Below are 20744 nucleotides of genomic sequence, written 5' to 3'. Positions count from 1 at the left end.
TAAAGAAGAGGGTATCTAATCAACTACTTGTATTCGACCTTATCTGTGAAATAAAAACATCTGCACTCTTTGCTTTGGAAAACTGCGAAACTACTGCCAGTCTTCATCCCAGTGTGAGACCACATAGTTTTGGGAGTAGGGAATGAGTGATAGGTGCCTATTTTCCTATTTCCAGTGATGTGTGGCAGCTGCGCTCTGATGATGAGGCACTTCTGCCTCCACAACATCTGTGTCGGGAATAAAGCCTCTGTTTTACCACCCTCGGCATCAGAGAGCCGGCCATGGAAAAAAAGAAAAAGAAAAACATAACCAAACCAAAACCTGCCATATGCAAAGACAAATGTTAGCAGCAATAAACCTACAACTTCCAAGGCAAATAATTTTCTTCCTCTCACCTTTAACAGACACAAACCAGGGCTGTGGTTTCTTTAGCTGGTGACAGGTGCATGCGGGATAACATTACCCATATTGTCCGTTTCGTAACTTTTATGTATGAGACTTCAGGAGGAAATCGGCCAGCAACCAAGTCAATAGTAAATTCCCAGATGGTGGGGGCTGCAGTAATCTAAACCCGCTACTGACTACGATAGTAAAAGTATGTTAAAGTCCGCATGGACTGTCTGCTGGCACAACTGGAGCATTAACCAAGTTTTGAGTGAAACCAGATGGTCTGAAAGTGCAGGAGTTTTGCCCTGCGCGAATGACCCATAATTTAACGTCAGTAACAAAGCATCTACAAGAAAAAAGAGGGGGAGGGGAAAAAAAAATCTAAATTGCTTCAAAACGGTTTCAAAATCCTGCAGCTTTTAAAAGCTGTGGCAATCGTGTATATCAAGATAAGGAGACTATTTCCTGCCCCTCACAGAGAGAACGGCACCTCCCGCAGGACGGCTTTCCGAGACAGACATCTTAATAAATGAACATGTCCTGTAATACTGAGCCTCTCAGCCGCTCGTTTCCCCTCTTTCGGTTTCCTCTTCCCCGTGTTTATGTGAGGGTGCAGAGAGGATGGATGTGGTGGTAGGGGATGGCAGCCTACCGTTCCCACACCTCAAACCCAATCCAAGCGTGCACTTGACTTGTGAGCTGTCAGTCTCTCCCGCATGTGTCTGTCCTATGAGTTGTGCATGGGGGTGAAGGTGAGAGAGAGTTTGTGTTTTTTTTTGCATACTGTGACATCAAAGCAAAGGAGAAGCGGGAAGAGAGGAGGCGGCAGGGCTCGGCTCTGCAGTCCGGTCAGCATGACTCCTCCAGAGCATTGACCACCTGCTCCAGGATGTCCGGGCAGTGATCGGCGATCTGCTGCAGGACAGAGTTTGCGTATTCCTGCAGTTCGGCACTCTCTCGCTCGCACTGCTCCAACTCAGATTCCAGCTGTAAAACCAAACAGAATAAAGCGTTTATGAACATTTGATATTTCTATCATCTTAAATCATCAGTTCACCCAAAAATCTAAATTCTGTTATCATTTACTCTCCTTCCACATGTTACAAATCTTTTTGAGTTTATCTTTAGCTAAGCGCAAAAGAAGGTATTTTGAAAACTGGGGAAAAACCCTAACCATTGACATTCATAAGCTATGTCTCCATCCAAAAATATGAATTAACTTCACGCGCAAAATTGAAATATCACATAAAAGTAGCGTTTCCATCCATCGAGTCAAAGAGAACAAAATCGTCACTTCCTGATAACTGGTGCCAAATATCAACAGTAAAAATGTAATATGCTGGGGTAGGAGAAGCTGCATGAAGCTTTTCTTTATTTAATAAATGACTTGCGCCTTAGAAGACGATGGCAACATGCAATTAATGCGTGGTGGCCTTTAAAGGCATGAGATGCGGAGCACAGACACTCTTAAATATTCTGGAGGCCATTAATAATATAATAACACTAATACTGAATCACATAAGGTGCTTTAGAATGACCAAAACAACATTTCAGATGTTTTACAATGTGCTCAGCTTGCTGGTTTGTCCATTCTCACACATTTTTATCATCACATGATCTCTTATAACAAAACCATATGACTTTTTTTTTTAATGCACATACTGGAATTTGTTCAGTAAAAGTGTTTCTATTGTAATTTATGGCATTTTTTCATATTGAATAAAAAGTTTATCCCACTCAATTATGCACATATGTTTTTTATGCTTAATTTCACAATTTATGCACATTTTGGCATTTACATCAACCATTTTTTTATGTGCATTTCCAAAAATCCGCATAAAAATAGGTGGATGGAAAGGTAACTACGATATTTGTTTTTCCTACTATGAATTTCAATTGTTTTCAGGCCAAAAACGTCTTCCTTCATCTATCTTTAGAAGATGCTGGTTGCTGGAACCCGTCAACTTCCATAGTAGGAATACAAAATTACAATGGAAGTCAATGCCTACCAGCAACTATCATTTTACAAAATAACTTTATTTGTGTTCCACAAAAGAAACTCAAATAGGTTTTGAACAAATGAAAGGCGAGTAAATGATTACATAGTTTTCATTTTTGGGTGAACGATCCCTTTAACAACAAGCTAAAAGCCCTTGATCTTGACAAAATAGTAACACTAATATTACATTAAAACACAGCAGGTTATGGACCATCCAGCACACTAGACTAGATTTAGTGTTGAAACTCAATGGCAACATGCAACCGGAGAACTGTTTAACAGCCTGAAAATGACAGAGAATGAGCCAACTGATGATGCAGATGTGAGCTCATGTGGATCGAGACCCTTTGACCTTCAGTAAGAGGGTCCTTCTGTTTCACTTATGCACTGAAAACAAATCACCTCAGCGAGCACTTCTTTTTAAATCATTATATAAAATTCAACACTTGGAATTTGCCCGAAAGGTTTAATTTTCCACTCATTAAAAGAAACTCAAACTAAAGAGAGGGATTTAACGTTTTACAGCACCTCCGTCTAATGATAATCACAGGTGTGGTTATCTTTAATGCTCAAATCCTTTTTCCAAATGATTTCCGTAGAGGTTTGGCCATGGGGATGTGGAGAAATGAGAGAAGGGAAGAGGGATTCCTTAATGCTGGCAATGCCAAGCTGGAAAATATGCCACAGCATGAGCAGGTGCCTCTTTAACTGGCTAAAACACACACACACACACACACACACACACACACACACACACACACACACACAGGAAACACACACTAATGTGGCCAGCGAATGGTTTATTTTCCTTCAGATGATTTAAAAAGACAAAAATATACTCTCATCAAGAGGACTAATTATTCAAACAGCGTGCGACAAAGAGAGAAGGAAAAGATTAATAAAGGGAGCCGGAGCATGTGCGTGGATTATCAATTACCATAATCACTATTTTGGTCTTGTTTTCCAGCAAAATATTTCAAGGCCTTTAAAATAAGAACTTGAGAAGGAAACGTTGCATAACATAACAAACTGGCTTAAGATACTAAGATAATCATCGTTTGATAATCGAGAGTGTAACAGTTCTGTTTATTTTTCTTACCCTATTGGCAGGCCCAACTATTTCTGCATTACTGGGATGATTTTCTGCTGATGATTCAATCTGCTGAAGTTTGAGAAGTGGATATAAATATGGTAATGTGTGTGTTCAGTGGAAGAGTAATAGACCAATAGCTCAAAACATTATTAATAAGCAAAAATATGTCATAAATAAACATGCAAGGAGAGTGGTATGCGTGTGGATGTAAAAATGTATATAACATTTGATATATTTTCAAAAAAAAATGCGTAAATAGCTTCAGAAAATGTATAAATATTACTTTTGAAATAATTTTAATGGAAAATTTAGAAAATATCTAGTGTTTTTGCCACGTTTTTAGAGCAAATATCTAAATATTCTGAAATTAAGACACATTTACTGAAGTAGCAAAATGCCTAAAACTATTTCAGATTTTTTATTTTTTTTGTTAGAAAACAAGACTTAATATCAATTCTTCACAGCAATTTCGTTTTAAATAAACGTGTCTTAAATATAAAGCTGCATTATGCCTTTCATTTTGGTTCAAAATTAAAAATAAGTAATCCTTCACTCATTTTCCTTTGGCTTAGTCTCTTTATTCGCCAGGGGTCGCCGCAGCGAAATGAACCGCCAATTTATCCAGCATATGTTTTACACAGCGGATGCCTTTCCAGCTGCAACCCAGTATTAAGAAACATCCATACAAACTCACTGACACACATACACTACAGCTAATTTAGTAATTCACCTACAACTGTGGGAGAAACCAAAGCACCCGAAGGAACCCACACGAGCACTTTGAGAACATACAAACTCCCCACAGAAATGCCAAATGGCCCAGCCGGGACTCGAACCACCGACCAAATGGCCCAGCCGGGATTCAAACCACCGACCAACTGAGCCACGTGTCGCAATATGTAATCATGTTTTTAAACATCTGAAACATGATATGAATTATTTGGCAAAGTGACCTATATATTGCATTCATAATCAAATATTTATTGCATTGCAATATATACATTGTAAACAAAAAATACACCTCAAAGTAGTGAATTTGTATTTATAAACTGCTTGAGTTACATCATCTACACATTGCAGCTTTAAGAATATTCAAATATATGTATTAGAAAAGATGCCAAAGAAAACAAAAACATGAACAGGTAAAAAGACAAAAAGTTCTCCATTATCTTGGACCAGGCCGTATCCTGAGCAGAAGCTGTAGCGGTCATGGAGGAGTGGAGAGCATGAGACTGATTTCAAACCCCAGTGACAGACAAGACTTCGCATTGATCCCGTGGGCCATCCTGAACATCCACCGGTGACCTACACACACCTGCAGCTTCTCTATAATGGACGTCCAGTGTTCTCCAGCCTCCAGCCCCTAGACTGCAGCTCTGCAGAAGTTTGGCCAGAGAAGAAATGGTTGTGCCCAACTGAGCCTGGTTTCTCTCAAGGTTTTGTTCCTTTACTTTCATCAATTGATGAAGTTTGTTCCTCGTCGCCACTGGCTTGCTTGGTTTGGGACTTGTAGAGCTGCCCATCAATGGATTTGGTCTTCAATGTTTGGACTTTCAGCAGTGAAATTTGAAGCACACTGAACTGAACTGAATCTGAAACTAGATTGAGAGCTTCAATTTGCAAGACCTTCTATGTTAAGCTACTTTGACACAATCTACGTTGTAAAAGCGCAATAGAAATAAAGATTGAAAATAAGGGAAATGGTTTTCTTGCTGTGAAAAAGATTTACTTTGCAGGGCACACACTCTCTGATTAAGAGCCCACTGAACCCAGACTATACCAGGTCCTGGTCTGTGGCCTCTGTTTGGCCCTATCTGGACAATCAGCGTTTCGTGGTGCTGTACCGCTTTTAAATTGCTTTTCGTATTTGAACACAAGCCACTGAACCAAAGCCCATAGAAAGTGGAATATTTCACAAAAACCCACAGAAGTATTTTCTTTGGCTCTCCTGGCCTACGAACGCCAACTTTAACAAGGTTAATGATAAAGACATCTGTAACAATAACTGGAAGTAATATTCATACATCATAAAATATGTTTCCCTTTCATGTGTGTTTTTGTGTAGGTTTGGATCGCGCGACTATTTCATAATTAATGAATGAAAACATGCCCCGACGGGTCACCGGGGGCAGGCCGAGCGATCTGTCAGATGCCTGTTTGCACAAATGTAGGGCAAACACACTGGGAAGGGAAGAGGAGCCACACAGCTAGGGCTAATTCTATGCTAGGAGCTCTAGGGCTTCAAGAGGGTTTGCAGAGAGACTGACGGATATGCCAACAAAAGTCTTTCCATCTCGGGGCCTCTGAGCCAGGAGTGAGCGAGAGGGCAGGTCAAATCCTGGATTTAAGACCTGGCCGGGAATTAGGCGGGCATAATAATGCAAAACGCTGACATTTATGGCACGAAAAGCTACATTAGAAGGAAAAAGAGTTACTTGAGTGTTTCAATTTTGAGTACAAATGGAGACGTATATGACTATAAGTGAACACATAGATGTGAAACAGTCTATGCAGATGGAAAACCGATGATTAGAGGTCAAATCAAATAATCTTTTCAAAGGCTAATGCCAATTTTAAAAAGGCGAAAATAAAAGAAATGGTATTTTCTTGTAAATGTTCTTCAATTTCCTGTTTTAATTACAACTTAGGAGTTAATTTTTCACCTTGATAAATGCCTGAATAAAATAAGCACTTATTATGAACCATGTTTACATGAAATGCACCACATTTGTCACAAAATGATTGACAAATTAATCAGGCTAGTCGATGTATAAATTGTAAGTACATTCCTCAAAAAAATTACATTTTTATGGTTCTTCTCACTCATTCTGTTGATTACACTATTAATTTTGCAATCAGATGTTTACCGTTTTGCAGAATATTTGGATATATTATAGCTTTGAACTAAGACTGAACTGTACAAAAAAAGTCGGTCCCACTTTATATTAAGTGGCCTTAACTAATATGTACTTACACAGGATCTAATAGTTTGTTACAATGTACTTATTGTGTAAACAAATGTATTTACTTTCTACTTATGCTTGATTAAATACATGTATGTAATCACATCTGTAATTAACTTTTATAATTACATTTGTAAATACACTGTTGACCATCCCTTACACCTTAACCCACTCTTAAACCTACCCATGCCACCAAACCTGTCCATAACCCAACCTCTATCCCAACTCAAAAGCACCCCAAGCGTTCTCAAATACATTATGAACACAGTAAGTACATTGTATTTATTTTTTTTAGGTAAGTTCATAGTAGTTAAGGACACTTAATATAAAGTGGGACCATAAAGTCTAGTAGCAAGATAATCCTGACTTAAGGCCAATTTATACATCTGCATCGCAAACATAGTAGGTACAATGTAGCCTTCATAATGCTGCATACTCTTTGCTGTACCATGATGCACACCTGCATGTGCATTACCTGTATGTAATATGTAAATGTAACTACACTTAGCTCAAGATCTGTGATTGGTTGTTTTTGTAGCAGTGATGTGTGGGTGGGGATCAGTGCCATTGGAGTACAGCGAGGATGATGTCTCAAGTTTTTAACAAATATTGATTATTATTCTTTCTTGAATGAGAGTGGATTTAAACTACTTCTATAGTAGCATATCATGCATTTCTGGTATAAATCCCAAACACCAGCAAAGAAACTCAATAGATAAAAAAAAAAAAAACTCATTGTCTACTTGTAACATAAAGTGTATTACCTGAGTAGCACTGACAGAACGTGGAATTATGAATGCTCACAATGGTGATGGCTATCAATTACTCACGCTTTAGGGTGTTTAATCTAAATTCTACATAAGATGCAGTTCACTTAATGACCACTTGTGTCGCTATTACTGACGTTTCCTAAATTATACATGCAGCCCCTTAGAGCAAACAGTCTACTAATAGCCTATTTATTCATTCATTTATTTTTGTTTCGGCTTAGTCTCTTTATTAATCCAGGGTCACCACAGCAGAATGAACCGCCAACTTATTCAGCATATGTTTTACGCAGCTGATGCCCTTCCAGCTGCAACTCAGTACTGGGAAACATCTATACACTCTCATTCACACACATACACTTCGAACAATTTAGCTTACCCAATTCACCTATACCGCATGTCTTTGGACTGTTGGGGAAACTGGAGGCACCCGGAGGAAACCCACGCGGACACAGCGAGAACATGCAAACTACACACAGAAAGGCCAACGTAGGCTCGAACCAGCGACCTTCTTCCTGTGACAGTGCTACCTGCTGTGCCACCTCGCCGCCCACTAATAGTCTAATGAGGACTAATTGACATGCAATTTCAAACTTACTTAGAGTCAAAAGAATGTTTAAAGGGGACCTTCAAAATAAAGTGTTCCCAAAACATCACATATATAAAGAGAGGGAGAAAGAGAGAGAGCGCATTGCAATCGCTGGGTCTGGGGTGGGTTAGGTGAGGGCTGCCCTGGCCCGATTTAACTTGATCTCGTCACTTGTGACGACACTCCTGGGAGGCTGGAGTCCGACACGTTGGCCAGGAGAAAAGCGAAGACGTGATGGAGATGAACGGGGCGAGAGAAAGAGGAGTGTATTGAGTCATGAGAGGAGGGTTAATGAGCCTCATCGGGGGCTGATGTATGGGCCTGCGTGAGGGCGCAGCTTGGCAGAGCGCCGCCGCTGTAAGCCCCATTAAGAGCAGACAGTGGAGAACTGGAGGAAAGCAAGAACTAGCCAGGGGGAAGCCAACGCTGCCACACGTGTGGCTCACTCAAAGCTGGCCTAGAAGAATTGAGCAGGCATGCTAATGTATAAAAAGGCAATGCTGCTTTTAGGGTGCTGCCAATTAACATTAATGATTACACCATTATATTACTCCCTCTGAAAGCTCAGTGGGAACATCTGCCAGTCACAACACTTTACATATCACAGATTTCTATGTTACATTTTTGGGCTACTTTCTGCTTTCATTACCCAGTAAGGTTAGAGCACTAACATTCATTCCACTAAACTCTGCCTGTAAGAAAAATCGAAATATTTAAAAAAAAAAAACTCACAAGTTATGAGTTGGACAATTAAATATATTCTCTGCATGATTAGCAAAGCTTTCCCAGAACTGAGTTGTGGCTGGAAGGGCATCCGCTCCATAAATGATATGCCAGAAAAGTTGGCAGTTCGACCCCTGATAAATAAGGGACTAAGGCGAAGGAAAATAAATGAATGATTAGTAAAGCACAGTGTTTTATGTCAGGGCTAGAGGATAACGTATGATAAGTATGGCACACTAAACAAAAAAGTTCCTTTCAAATATTAAAGCCCCATATATCCAACTGATACCTGAACAAACGTTAACAGGTGCAAGACAGACAGATAATGAAGAAGCTCCCTTGTGTGACAAAAAGGCACCATTACTTCCCATTTTATGACTGTGTGCTTAGTAGAAATCCTCTCAAAAACAGAGCTATAAAGATAACAGATAAAAGCAAACCATCCTGAGAAAATATCCATCTCATTATCTGTCTCCATGCCAGCCTTGACCCAAAAACACGAGAAGATGAGAAACAGAAGATTCTACTATGGTGTGCTATTGCAGCAGAGTATTTTCAGGTGTTACTGTGTGCATATGGTCAGTCTTGTGTCTTGACAAACAACTGCTGCATTAATGAGAGCAGAACAAACACAGCAGCGGACCATCACAGTCAGACGATGACAGTAGAGTCTGGACAGCGCTGACGGCACTGACTATGACTCAGAAAGGATGTGTTTCAACAAACGCTGGGCTGCACATTTATGCCTGGAGTGGCACATGGAGATCAAACGGCAGAACTCAAACACTTCAAGCAAATCCGCTCTCCACGTCACCTTGGATGACACAGTGTCATCTCCGCAACCTATACTCCTCCGGATACTTCAATTTAGTGGGACGTTGGGGAATGTTAACTCATAAGTCTCACATCCGCGGCTGAACATCTGATGCACAGGACACACAAAAATTGGAAACACATCAGATTTTAAGGAAGCTGCCATCTCATCTGTTAAATACTACAGTATTTCTAGGCCAAACTGCCATTGGGATATCAAACCCACTTATGGGCATAGAAAGCTCTTGTGTTTGTAGTTGTGACAATAAGTGTTTATAAGGATCAATGAAACGCTCTTGACGACAGGAGACATTGTTCTTGAATGAATGATTCATTTGTTACACATCCGTCTGTTAGTGTAGGTACATGGACTTGACATGTTCTTACCATTAAACATGACAGAATAAAACCAACAGCTTTACATGTCTACATGTTGACCTCTATGTAATTCTTGGCCCAAGAAAGCTGCAATGAAACCCAGACCATCAGTCTAAAGTTCTGGCTACATGAGAGTAGCAAGGTCCAACACTATAGCGAAGTCAAAAAATGGAGAGGCTAACACTAGAACAAGCTCCAATCAAAGAGAATGAGAGAGTGTGAAATAAAGGGGGATCTTAGGTAGGGGATTTGACTGCCTTCTGCTAAAGCAATCAAGACTTTGTTCAATAAATCTGCATAAAGAAAAAATGCCATTAGCCTCTCCCCTAAATGTGACACTGCTACAGTGTTTGGAGAGAAAACAATGACTCCTTTCGCAGGAAACTGTGTTCTTTTGTCACGGGACCATATTAAAAGGTCCTCATAATTTCGAGGGGGGGCTGGGGGGAGTTTGGGGTGCAATCCACTATACATTTTTTAGGAAATCCCCCAAAAAACCTTTGGGCCACCTTTCTCCTCTAATAAAGTAAGATGAAGTCACTCAAAGCTCCTTTCTGGAAGGTTCTTCTCTTCAGGCCAAGCTTTAAATTGCTCCCCTCTGGTGTTCTTCTGCTGGTTCTAGTGTGCTGTTACCTCTGCTAACCTGATGCACACTCTGGGTGAAGGTTTCACTCCCTTCTACACCACTTTTTCCCCCCCAAAAGGAATGAGCTAGTTGAAGTGCATTCTTCCTCCAATCCAGCGTCCAATCCTTGTGCTTTACATAAACATCTGAATGATACTCAACGTGTTCCTAATTGATGTAGCATTGCAAAACAGGTTCTGTTTGAATTTTTTTTTTTTCAGAGAAACTTTACCCTGAATGAAACATAAGATCAGACCAAACTGATTGGCCACTTTACTGGTAGGTAAAACCGATTCTACATGTATAACTGGATAAGTTGTGGTCAGTAAACTGTAAAAGCATGAAAAAAATCTACCTCTGTCATTTTTTCCCAGTCTGTAAATGCAAACTCTTAATGGAGAGTTTTAAGAAGAGGATTTACGTTCCATCCTGCTGACTATGGTTGAGTGGCTATGCTACAAGCGCCTATCTTTGAAATCTGCTTTATCTTTGTTAGACTAAACCCTTCACTAGTCTCTTTGCTCTCTTAACTCTCGTCTTATCCTTCCCCTGGCTCACCCTGCTTCTTAGCAGACACACAAACATATCTCTAAAAATGGTCTCTTTGGATGGTGTTCAGCTCATGACGAGCTCTTTCCCCACTTCCTTCTCATTAGAGCAGGAAGCCTCTGCGGCTTTATAAGAGCCACTTAAAGTGGGATCTCTCTCGCCCTTTCTCTGTTTGTCTTTCCCTTGCTTATCCTCTTACTGTACTTATAGCACAGTAGCAGATTAATACACCATTTTATCTCCCTCATTTTCACCCGCAATTTTTGATCTAGGAACTCAGATGCGACTAACCCCAGTAGCGTTATGCATTCTGCTCTATTTGAGCCAATCAGAATGGAGGGGGCGTCAACATTTATAAAAAGCGACTGCATAGCGACCGCATCTGATTAGCACCGCCCTCCGCCTCATCTGTGGCCGGATCTGTACACCCCATCAGTCAAGTGTAATTGAGTTTCAAGGGGGAATGCGGACACATGAGTCGCACCCCTGCCCGCAACTTTGAATGAGGCTGAAGGACTCTGGCGAAGAGGGGGGGGCACACATTACGAAGTATGCGGTCAAGTCAAGGATGCAATCACGATCGAAACCCAGATTTGAAATAACTTCGGTGTTAACACCCACCACAAGTTGATGAAAGCCCCAGTTTTGATTTTTTGCGCCGCTTATATATTTTTTTTCGCTGTTGTTTTTTTTCCCCTCCAATGACTCAGCCCAAACTGCCGCAGGGCCTTCAGGATGCACAGGGATAAATTACAACCACATTCCTCCACAGGCTCCGAGCGGCGCAAACTTTCCTAGCTGCTCCTAACGATCATGCCTAGACCGTTGTGAATCCTTGTTTGCTAATGCACAGGAGACAGAGCGATGTGAAATTTCACCGCTGCAGTTGTCAAAAAAAAGCCAATTGCTTTTCTATGGCAACAGATCTTAATGGAACAGGCCTCTCCCTAAACAAACCATCCCGAATGGTTAGAATAGAAGCACTCAGCCTTTAAAAGACCCCAACAGGCCATTAAATATTTGTGGAAAACAACCTGCTTTCGAACACAGAGTTTCATGAAACCCTTTTCAATTCTTAATGCATTTTATTAATCTGATAGCCCCTGAATGAGCTGTAAGGCTCGTAATATGGCTGCCTACTGGCTTAGACTGCAAGCAAAAAGGAGTAGGATAGACCAGGATATCTTTTTCCAAGCCAGGGTTCAATCCGAAACAGATGCCATGACAGTAAATGGTGTGGGTTTTGTCGCATGCGAACACGCAAATAAAGCCATCAGAAAAGCAGCGCTACAGACTGACAGCTCCTCTCTTGGCAGGATGATTCATCAGCTGGTCGATAAACCTCAGAAATATTCTGTGTTTAGACTGAAGTCCCGTTTTTCATCACTTTCAAAGGACTGAAGAACAAATAAACACATATAAATACATAAATTAAAACACAGCTATGACTGAATTGTTCGCTTCTCTAGCTCGTCAGCTGGTGTAGTTTATGCTGTTGTGGCTCCGCTGCTGTAACCCAAGCCAGCAATGAGTTCGGGAACGCAAAAACCCGATTCGTCAGGGCGCAAAAATCACAATAAACCTGCTGAAGTATTTCGCTGTTTGCCTTGGCGACTTCCAGCTGAGAAGGCTCAATCGCGCTTATGGTTTCATCATTCGGGGGTATTTATTTCATATATTATTCTTCCTCTCGCCCCGAGTCGAATGGGTTGCGAGACCAACCCTTGTTCCAGCACTGGAGTTTGAGGTACATATTCGCTGGGTGGGAAAATAAAGGAGAAGCGAGCCCTGGAACTGACAAGCTCGGGGCACAGAGGGCTCATCTCGCATTGCTTTGAAGACGGGGACTGCTTTGCCTCGCTCTGGATGTTTAGGGGTCGGTTGAGAAGTTGTGTTGGTTTAGCCGGTCAGCACCCCCTCAGGATTAGTACTCGTTGAAACGATGTATTATAAAAACAGCGTTCGAGAGTGGGATTTAGAAAACTCAAGACAAAAGAAACCAAAGTAACAGGACGTGCTTGAGACTTCAGTTCAGATTAGAGTCTAAAACATTGATTTTTTACATGTTCTAATCAAAATCAACGGTATTTCACTGTGCAAAACATGCCTCAAGGTATTTAGAGAGATTTTTTGAAAAGCTTGTTAAGGTTGAAAAATCCCATCTTTGTGATATATTTGACAAAATTTTGTCAGTTCTATGAAGAACCAGGTAAAACAATAAGATTTGCATAAATAAATATAACAAACAAATAACAAACAATTATAAATAAACAAAAAAGGAAAAAGTTAAAGTAATCATTCAAGGCTGTACCTCAAAAACCTTGGGCCTGCCTAAAACAGTAATTCAATAATAACTATAATAATAATAATAATAATAATAATAATAATAATAATAATAATAACTCCTTACATTTATATAGCACTTTTCTGGACAGTCAAAGCACTTTACACTTCAAAGTAACTCCTCATCCACCACCAGTGTGCAGCATCCACCTTTATGACGCGACGGCAGCCATATTGCGCCAAACCACACACCACACACCAGCTGATTGATGGAGAGGAGACAGAGTGATGAAGCCATCAATTATGATACGGGGATGGCTAGAAGGCCATGATGGACAGAGGCCAGTGGGCAAATTTGGCCAGGATGCAGGGGTTTTCGAAGGACATCCTGGGATTTTTCACGACCTCAGAGAGTCAAGACCTCGGTTTAACGTCTCATCCGAAAGACGGTGCTCACTGAGCAGTATAGAGTCCCTTTTGCTATACTGGGGTGTTAGGACTCAAATTTGGGGGTTGAGCATCCCCTGCTGCCCTCACTAACACCACTTCCGGCAGCAACGTAGTTTTCCCATGTGGTCTCCCATGCGGGTACTAATCGGGCACAGCCCTTCTTAGCTTCAGTGGGTGACCATGTGAGAGCTGCAGAGAGCTAGTTGCTGGGAAGACTGAACAACTGTTAAGATAAATATATTTTATCCATTTCCATGTATTCTACTTATATATTTTTTATATATTTTTTATTTTATATATTAAAGAAGCCTAAAGTTAATGTTATAAATACTTGTGCTTCTTGATATAGCATGCTCAACTGTAGTGTTCAATCAATTGAATGGTTGGAATGTGCCAGTTGCAGGAATATTGTGCTGAAAATGATTTGATATCAATATAATTTAGGATCAATAGGATTCTACCAAACAATCTATTTAGACCAATGATTAAAGACAGTGCTTCATCATCTGTTTGTATGCCTGTATATAAACTTGCCTCGTGGGCTCTTCTTTGAGCAACTAGAATGGAACCTCTTGTGTTTCTTCTGTATTGTTCCCTTGCTGCAAGAACATTAAAACTTTCCTGAGTCTTGGGAATTTTTATTTAAAATCCTGACAACAACCTTACTAATGCTTGCTTTAGCAATCAACACATTAAAAAAATCAATATACAGTCAGACTATGACGCCTCTGTGTCTCATTTTGTGTCTCTGTGAATCTTTTGTTTATAGGATTGTTCATTCAGACAACCACTGTTCAGACGTCTCTACCACTTGGAAAACGTCTGCAGCCACACACCTCTGTGACTTATCGATGACTACTGCTATTACCGATGCACAGCATTACTCGAACAATGATGTGAGTAAATGAAAAAGAGACGCTCGTAATGTAAAGGGCCACTTACAGCAGACATATGCTCCGGCTCCATGTGTTTTCATTAATCGTGGCTGTGCGGGTTGTGGGCTTGTTCCACTATGTTTACCCCCATTTCCTGCCCGTTTAAATTACACTGCACTTATGCAGCCCTGGATTCATGGCCCTGTCAGCCTCAAGCCCGCCCCACCGGGCACAGACGCACTGCAGTCGCCAACACGGCACATCAGGGGGCTGATCCAGGACCAGCTCATGTTGCTTTTAACCAGCACTCCTTCCTGAACAGGCCACCAGTGGCGGTCCGTTAGAGGAGTTAAAGGGGCGGAGCCTTTCAAATATGTATTGAAATAAATGTAATGTGTACAGTTTGAAACCAAAAATGACGAGTCTGTCAGATGAGGAAGAGCTGGAGTCAGAGATTTAATTAAAAAGAAAGTTTACTGAAGATAGTTTGCAGTGTTATCAGCAGAAGCTAACTTTAACACTTGCAAATGAGTTCGTAGGTCGATCTGCTTACAATCACAAATCAACTACAATTATACTCCTACATATCGTCATATCTGCGTCATACATATAGGTGTTTTAACCTGATTGGTTAAAGCACAGATAGACTAAGAAAACTATTAGCTACGGCCAATTTAGCTTAGTCAATTCACCTGTAGCACATGTCTTTGGACTGTGGGGGAACTGTAGCACCTGGAGAAAACCCACGCCTAAACAGGAAGAACACTCACACAGAAATGCCAACTGACCCAGCCGGGGCTTAAACCAGCAACCTTCTTGCTGTGAGGTGATTGTGCTACCAACTGTGCCACCGTGCTGCCCTCATATGAATAAAGTAATGAGAAAAAGGATAAACGTTGATCCTTTCTGGGATGGATTTGAAGACAGAAAACTGACCTATCAAAAGTTAAACTGATAAATAAAATAAGAGATGCACTGATATTAAAATTGTGATCCACAACTAGAAGCATTCATATAATTAATGAATTTCAATAAATATGCTAATAAATAAATGAAACATAATCTACAGTAAATTGTTTTCAACAAATGGTCTATATTACATTAAGAGAATAAACCAAATAAGAAAAACTAAAATAATTTTCGATAATTGTACTACAATAACAATATATTCTAATAAAAATAATAATAATCATAGAAAATAAATAAAAAAATTAAAATAACCTGTAAATGAATTCAAATATGACGTTATATTTTTTATAATATATATTTAATGTTCATTTTATAAAACTATAACAGTGCTAAACATAAATTAGTTTTTTTGAAGAAGATGGTATATTTACAGTAACTATTAAATAAATATCACTGCACATAATCATAATCACTGCACTTTTTAACATTTGCACATTTAAAAATGTAAAAATTGCACATATTTATGCACTACACTGCACTGATTCATTCATTTGAACTGTACATACCCACTCTACATATACATTTGTAATTATGTTTATATCTATCTGCACCCTTCTGATTATTAATAGCAACCTGTACAGATATTCATTTATTGTGAATCTCTGATCATAGCTAATACAACCTGTATATAATGTTAATAGTACATCCATCTGTAAATATCACCTTAGTTTTTCAATAATTGCACTTACTTTACTTTATTACTTATACCTCTATCCTGCACTGCTATTGCACTCCTGTTCAGACCTAAACTGCATTTTGTTTCCTTACCTGTACATGTGTAATAACAATAAAGTTAAATCTAATCTAATCTAATCTAATCTAATCTAATCTAATAAATGCAAAGATAATAAAAAACAAATATGTAACAATGATATTATTGATAATTATATAATTGTTGATTATTTTTGTGAATTTTTTGGGCTCAGATGCATGGATTGTGAAAACATATCTGTTCTCTATATTGGTCATTTTAGATATGTCCTTACAATGTGACGCACAAAACAGACCAATCAAAGCCGAAGATTGTGCTTCCAAATCTGTCCAAAAAGACAAAAACAATTACTGGAATTTACTTTCATGTGCATCAGAGGGAATACTTCAAGGCAATTAGCTTTCAGTATCGCTTCCATATGCAACAGGTGAGGAAAGACCATCGAACTCAGCCAAAATACTGACAACGTCCGAATAATTGAAGCATCTCATAAAAACGAATGACAGAGCCATATAAAAAGATCCCATAACGACGGAGCACAGGATGGAACATTACTCACAATCCAAAAAGACGACATGATTATCAAAACCAACTACAATCTATTACTGGCTTGATTTAAATATCAGCCTCCCTGGAAAACTCCCTCACGGACCGCCATTGGAGCCCACACAGAGATCCCATGCCAGCTCTGACAGGTGTGAGGCTGTGAATCATCACAAAATCTGCATGGATCCTTACTGAACTCTTGATCCATCCGAAAGGGAACGTCTGAAAACAGATGGCTAAAATAAACATCTATCGGAGTGCCAATCGGAGAGGAGAAGTGAGCGAAAGACGGATGAAGGTGCGCTGAGAAAAAGAAAAGGAATGGAGGACTCAAGGCCTAACAGATTATTTCTGTTCCAGCCCTGAGGTCATTAATAATCAATCTTCCCTAGTTCATGTTTTATTCAGAGTGACCCGTAAAATGCAAGACTCTCCCCTATTTATACAGCTGGCTTTGTGCTGCCAGATCACAGCCAGATGACTTTGGCCAAGGGCGGTCGAGTGCTCCGCTTCTCTCCTCCAAGATTGTAAACTTTACATACTGATCTTAGATCAGCAGTCTCTAAAGTAAACAGCGGACTCAAACGTTATGAGAGACGAGGTAAAACTGGCCACAGAACATAATTGACAGTAACTTTCATCAAACAATGAATGCTCATCAGAGACGCAGCTGCAGTGCAGGAGCCAGGCGTCTTGCAGCTGTGGACAATGTCACACATGACTGCATTCTCTCAAGGAAATATTCATAAGGAGCTATTCAAACCAACAAATAAGCACCATGCTGTTATGCACGTGTGTATGTGGGTCAAAGACATGATGTTCCGCTTAGGTGTCTGCATCATATTGAATGTGCAATAGGGATTTTATACATATAAAAAAAACATTGAATGCACGTCTACACTAAGAAAAATTAAATGTCAAAAATATAGGTGAAATTATATCTCATTGACTCACCGAAGTCAATATATTTAGGTAAAAATGGAATAGAATTTATTTATTTATTTATTTATTGATTTAAATAATAATAATAATAATAATAAGTATTATTATTATTATTATTATTATTATTATTATTATTATTGTTGTTGTTATTCAAACATATTTTGTTTGGCCTCTTCTGTACATCATAGTATGCATCAGTGTTGGGGGTATCGCATTACAAGTTACGTAATAATATTACTTTTCTAAGTAACGAGTAAGGTATTGCAATACTTTTCAAAAAGGAAAGTCTCAGAAAACTTTTTACAGAAATCCTATTTTGCATGCTATCTTTATCAAATTTAAAATATAAACTCATGCGACACTTTGCTTTCAAGCTATATTTTTTCTAGGTTTTTACATTAATGTCCTTTGCAATGGACGTCTAGAGTTTTCCAGTCTCCGGCACCTAGACTGCAGCTCTGCACAAGAAGTTTGGCCAGAGACGACATGTTTTTTTTTTCTTCACTTTCGTCATTTGGTGAAGTTTGTTCCTTGGCGCTGTCGCCTCTGGCTTGCTTGGTTCAGGACTTGAGGTTCACGCTTGGATGGATTTGCACTTTAAACAGTGAAAATTAAACCACACTGAACTGAACTTAAACTCCGAAAACTGGACTGACACCGCTTCAATCTACTATAATCTTCTATGTTAAGCTGATTTGACATAATCTACATTGTAAAAGCGCTACAGAAATAAACCAAAAATTGAATTGAATTGTGTTTGTATATGAGAAAACAAATATTGAACACAGTACAATTTTTTTTTCTTATGACTTCATAACGTTTTCATATTTTTTAGCATTAAACTTTCTACCACAGTAAAGCTCAAAGTGTATTAAAGCTTACTAGGATCAAGAACTGGTGCTATTTAAAGTTAGGTAGGTGGAAATCGCCAAAAGTGAGTTACTTTTTAGTTTAATTAGTTAGCTTTTTTTTTTTAAACAAACAAACAAACAAAAAAAGCTGAATTAAAGTGAAAACAGACATATTGAATACTGCACACAATGAGAAAATGGTGAAACAGACAAAAACCAAAAGAAAGCAACATAGTTTTTGCTTACATTTCTGCAATGGATGTTTTCTCATTATTCTGAACGGATCAAAGAAATGGAAAAGGGGATTGTCTCAATGGAGAGTGATTTTACATCACTAATAAATCAAAAAAGTAGTAAATGCATTGCTTTACACTTTTGTTAATCTGTATGTATGGCATATAACTTGAGGGTCAGGAAGTTCTCAGAAGATAAGATTATCCTACATCATTATTTTTTGATATGAGCTTTTTAAGGTAACTAAAGGTGTAGGATATACAATGCGTTGTTAATTGCAGAGCTCCTTAATTTAAAAAAAGAAAAAAGGAAAAAAAGAAACAAATCCAGCAAGTTATGAAACAGATCAAGCATCAGAAAAAGTAACTCAAAAGTAACGTAATGGATTACTTATCCTAAAATGTTACTAGTTAAAGTAAGTTACTTTTTGGAGCAGTTACTCAATATTGTGATGCATTACTTTCAAAAGTAACTTTCCCCAACACTGGTTTTCATGGACACATACAAATAAAAACACTATCTAGATCTGTATAACACTGTTTTCATGCTTAACACTTTTTGTGTTTGACGCATAAATACAGCTAAATATACAGAAAATAGCATGCTTTAAAAAGCAATGGTAATAAAATATATAATAAAACATTTTTTTCTAGAATTTCCCTAAAATATTATATAAATATAAATAAATAAATATATATATATATATATATATATATATATATATATATATATATATATATATATATATATATATATATATATATATATATATATATATATTTATTTATTTATTTATTTATTTTTAAATGTACACTACATCAGCAACAATACCACCACAGTCCTTTTTCACATTAGCGTATTTATTACAACCTAATAACCCTTAAGCTAAACTCTAAAGACCTTATCAAATGTACAATGCACAATAATTGTGTTTTTGTTCCTGAAAACAGCAATTCTTCATCTAAATGAGGTGCGTTTTTGGTGAGTCTATTGTCTTTGTTGGCTCTGTGGGTTGTATGACTGAGTGGTTCTTTCAGCGACGGCTTAATCACCTTCCTGCATTCCAGCCGTTTAAACAGAGATGCAGTAACATCCTGTGAACAGCTCAAACCAAATAAAACAACATTACGCCATAAACAGAGCAGGCAAGGAGGACGAGTAATAAAAGAAGCATTGACCACAACAGAGGACGAGCTGGCACTGAGTCCTAATGGGGCGGTCTGGCGGAGTGTAAGTGATAAATGAGTGTGAATTCACAAGTGTGTGTTTTTGGGTGCATTATGATCTTCTTGTCTGCGACCTGATTAGTCTATACTGGTGATTTCTGGCAGGACTGTGTATAGCTTGATTGAGCAATCTTTGATTTTCCTGTCTAAGGAACTGCATCAGTCGCCATTAGGAGCGAAAGAACAAAAGCTTTGGAAAAGAGTTGGGAAACACTAACTCCTGGATTCACAGACGAGACATGAGCCTATAGTCTGAGATTAAATTGAAGTCTCAGTGGTTTCAACTTAGAAGAAGTTGCATTGGCTGATCTTAAAATACATCAGTGCCTTGTTGTATTGTTTAAAGATAATTGCTAGTAATGATTTTTATTTTTCTAAAAAGTACTCAAATGTTCTAATTGAACTATGGGCTAATGCTTGATTTGAGGCCATTTACCATGATGTTTTCAACCCAAAAGTTTAGAAGACAAAGGCATTTTAAGGCTGGATGATGCATAAATCTGAAAACTGTTTACAAAGTGGAAGTTTTTAAAAATGCCGCCATCGTCAAGTCCATGTAAACACTCGAAAATGTTTGGAATGTACATGTTTAGGAAGATGTTCAATGTTGATTCAAGGCAAGTGTGAACAAACACACAACAATGGCATAGTACTGTATGTGGTAGTGTTGTTGCTCAAATGTTTGCTAATGCTCATATCTGTCAACATTGGGATGTGAAAATAAGGGATAACTTTAAAAAATGAACAGATCTTTGAAAGCATTTGATTGC

At 38.7% G+C, this 20744-nt stretch overlaps 1 protein-coding gene across 13 annotated transcripts in view; it reads right to left on the bottom strand.

The window, feature by feature from the left end:
* Window positions 1-471: 471 nt before the first annotated feature.
* The window catches only part of erc1b (ELKS/RAB6-interacting/CAST family member 1b), a 314518-nt gene continuing 294245 nt past the window's right edge, over window positions 472-20744 (bottom strand). For all 13 annotated transcript variants that reach the window (XR_012401811.1, XR_012401815.1, XR_012401812.1 and 10 more), the window contains one exon: window positions 472-1374. Coding sequence is in view for 8 of the 13 variants with exons in the window: in XM_021475209.3 (XP_021330884.2) it covers window positions 1237-1374 (138 nt within the window). In the remaining 5 variants the exon portion in view is untranslated. The remainder of the gene's footprint in view (window positions 1375-20744) is intronic.

This window comes from Danio rerio, chromosome 4 (genome assembly GCF_049306965.1).
Source record: "Danio rerio strain Tuebingen ecotype United States chromosome 4, GRCz12tu, whole genome shotgun sequence".
Classification (NCBI taxonomy): domain Eukaryota; kingdom Metazoa; phylum Chordata; class Actinopteri; order Cypriniformes; family Danionidae; genus Danio; species Danio rerio.
The sequence above is the reverse complement of the archived record's forward strand: the minus strand, read 5'-3'. Positions and strand labels throughout refer to the sequence as shown.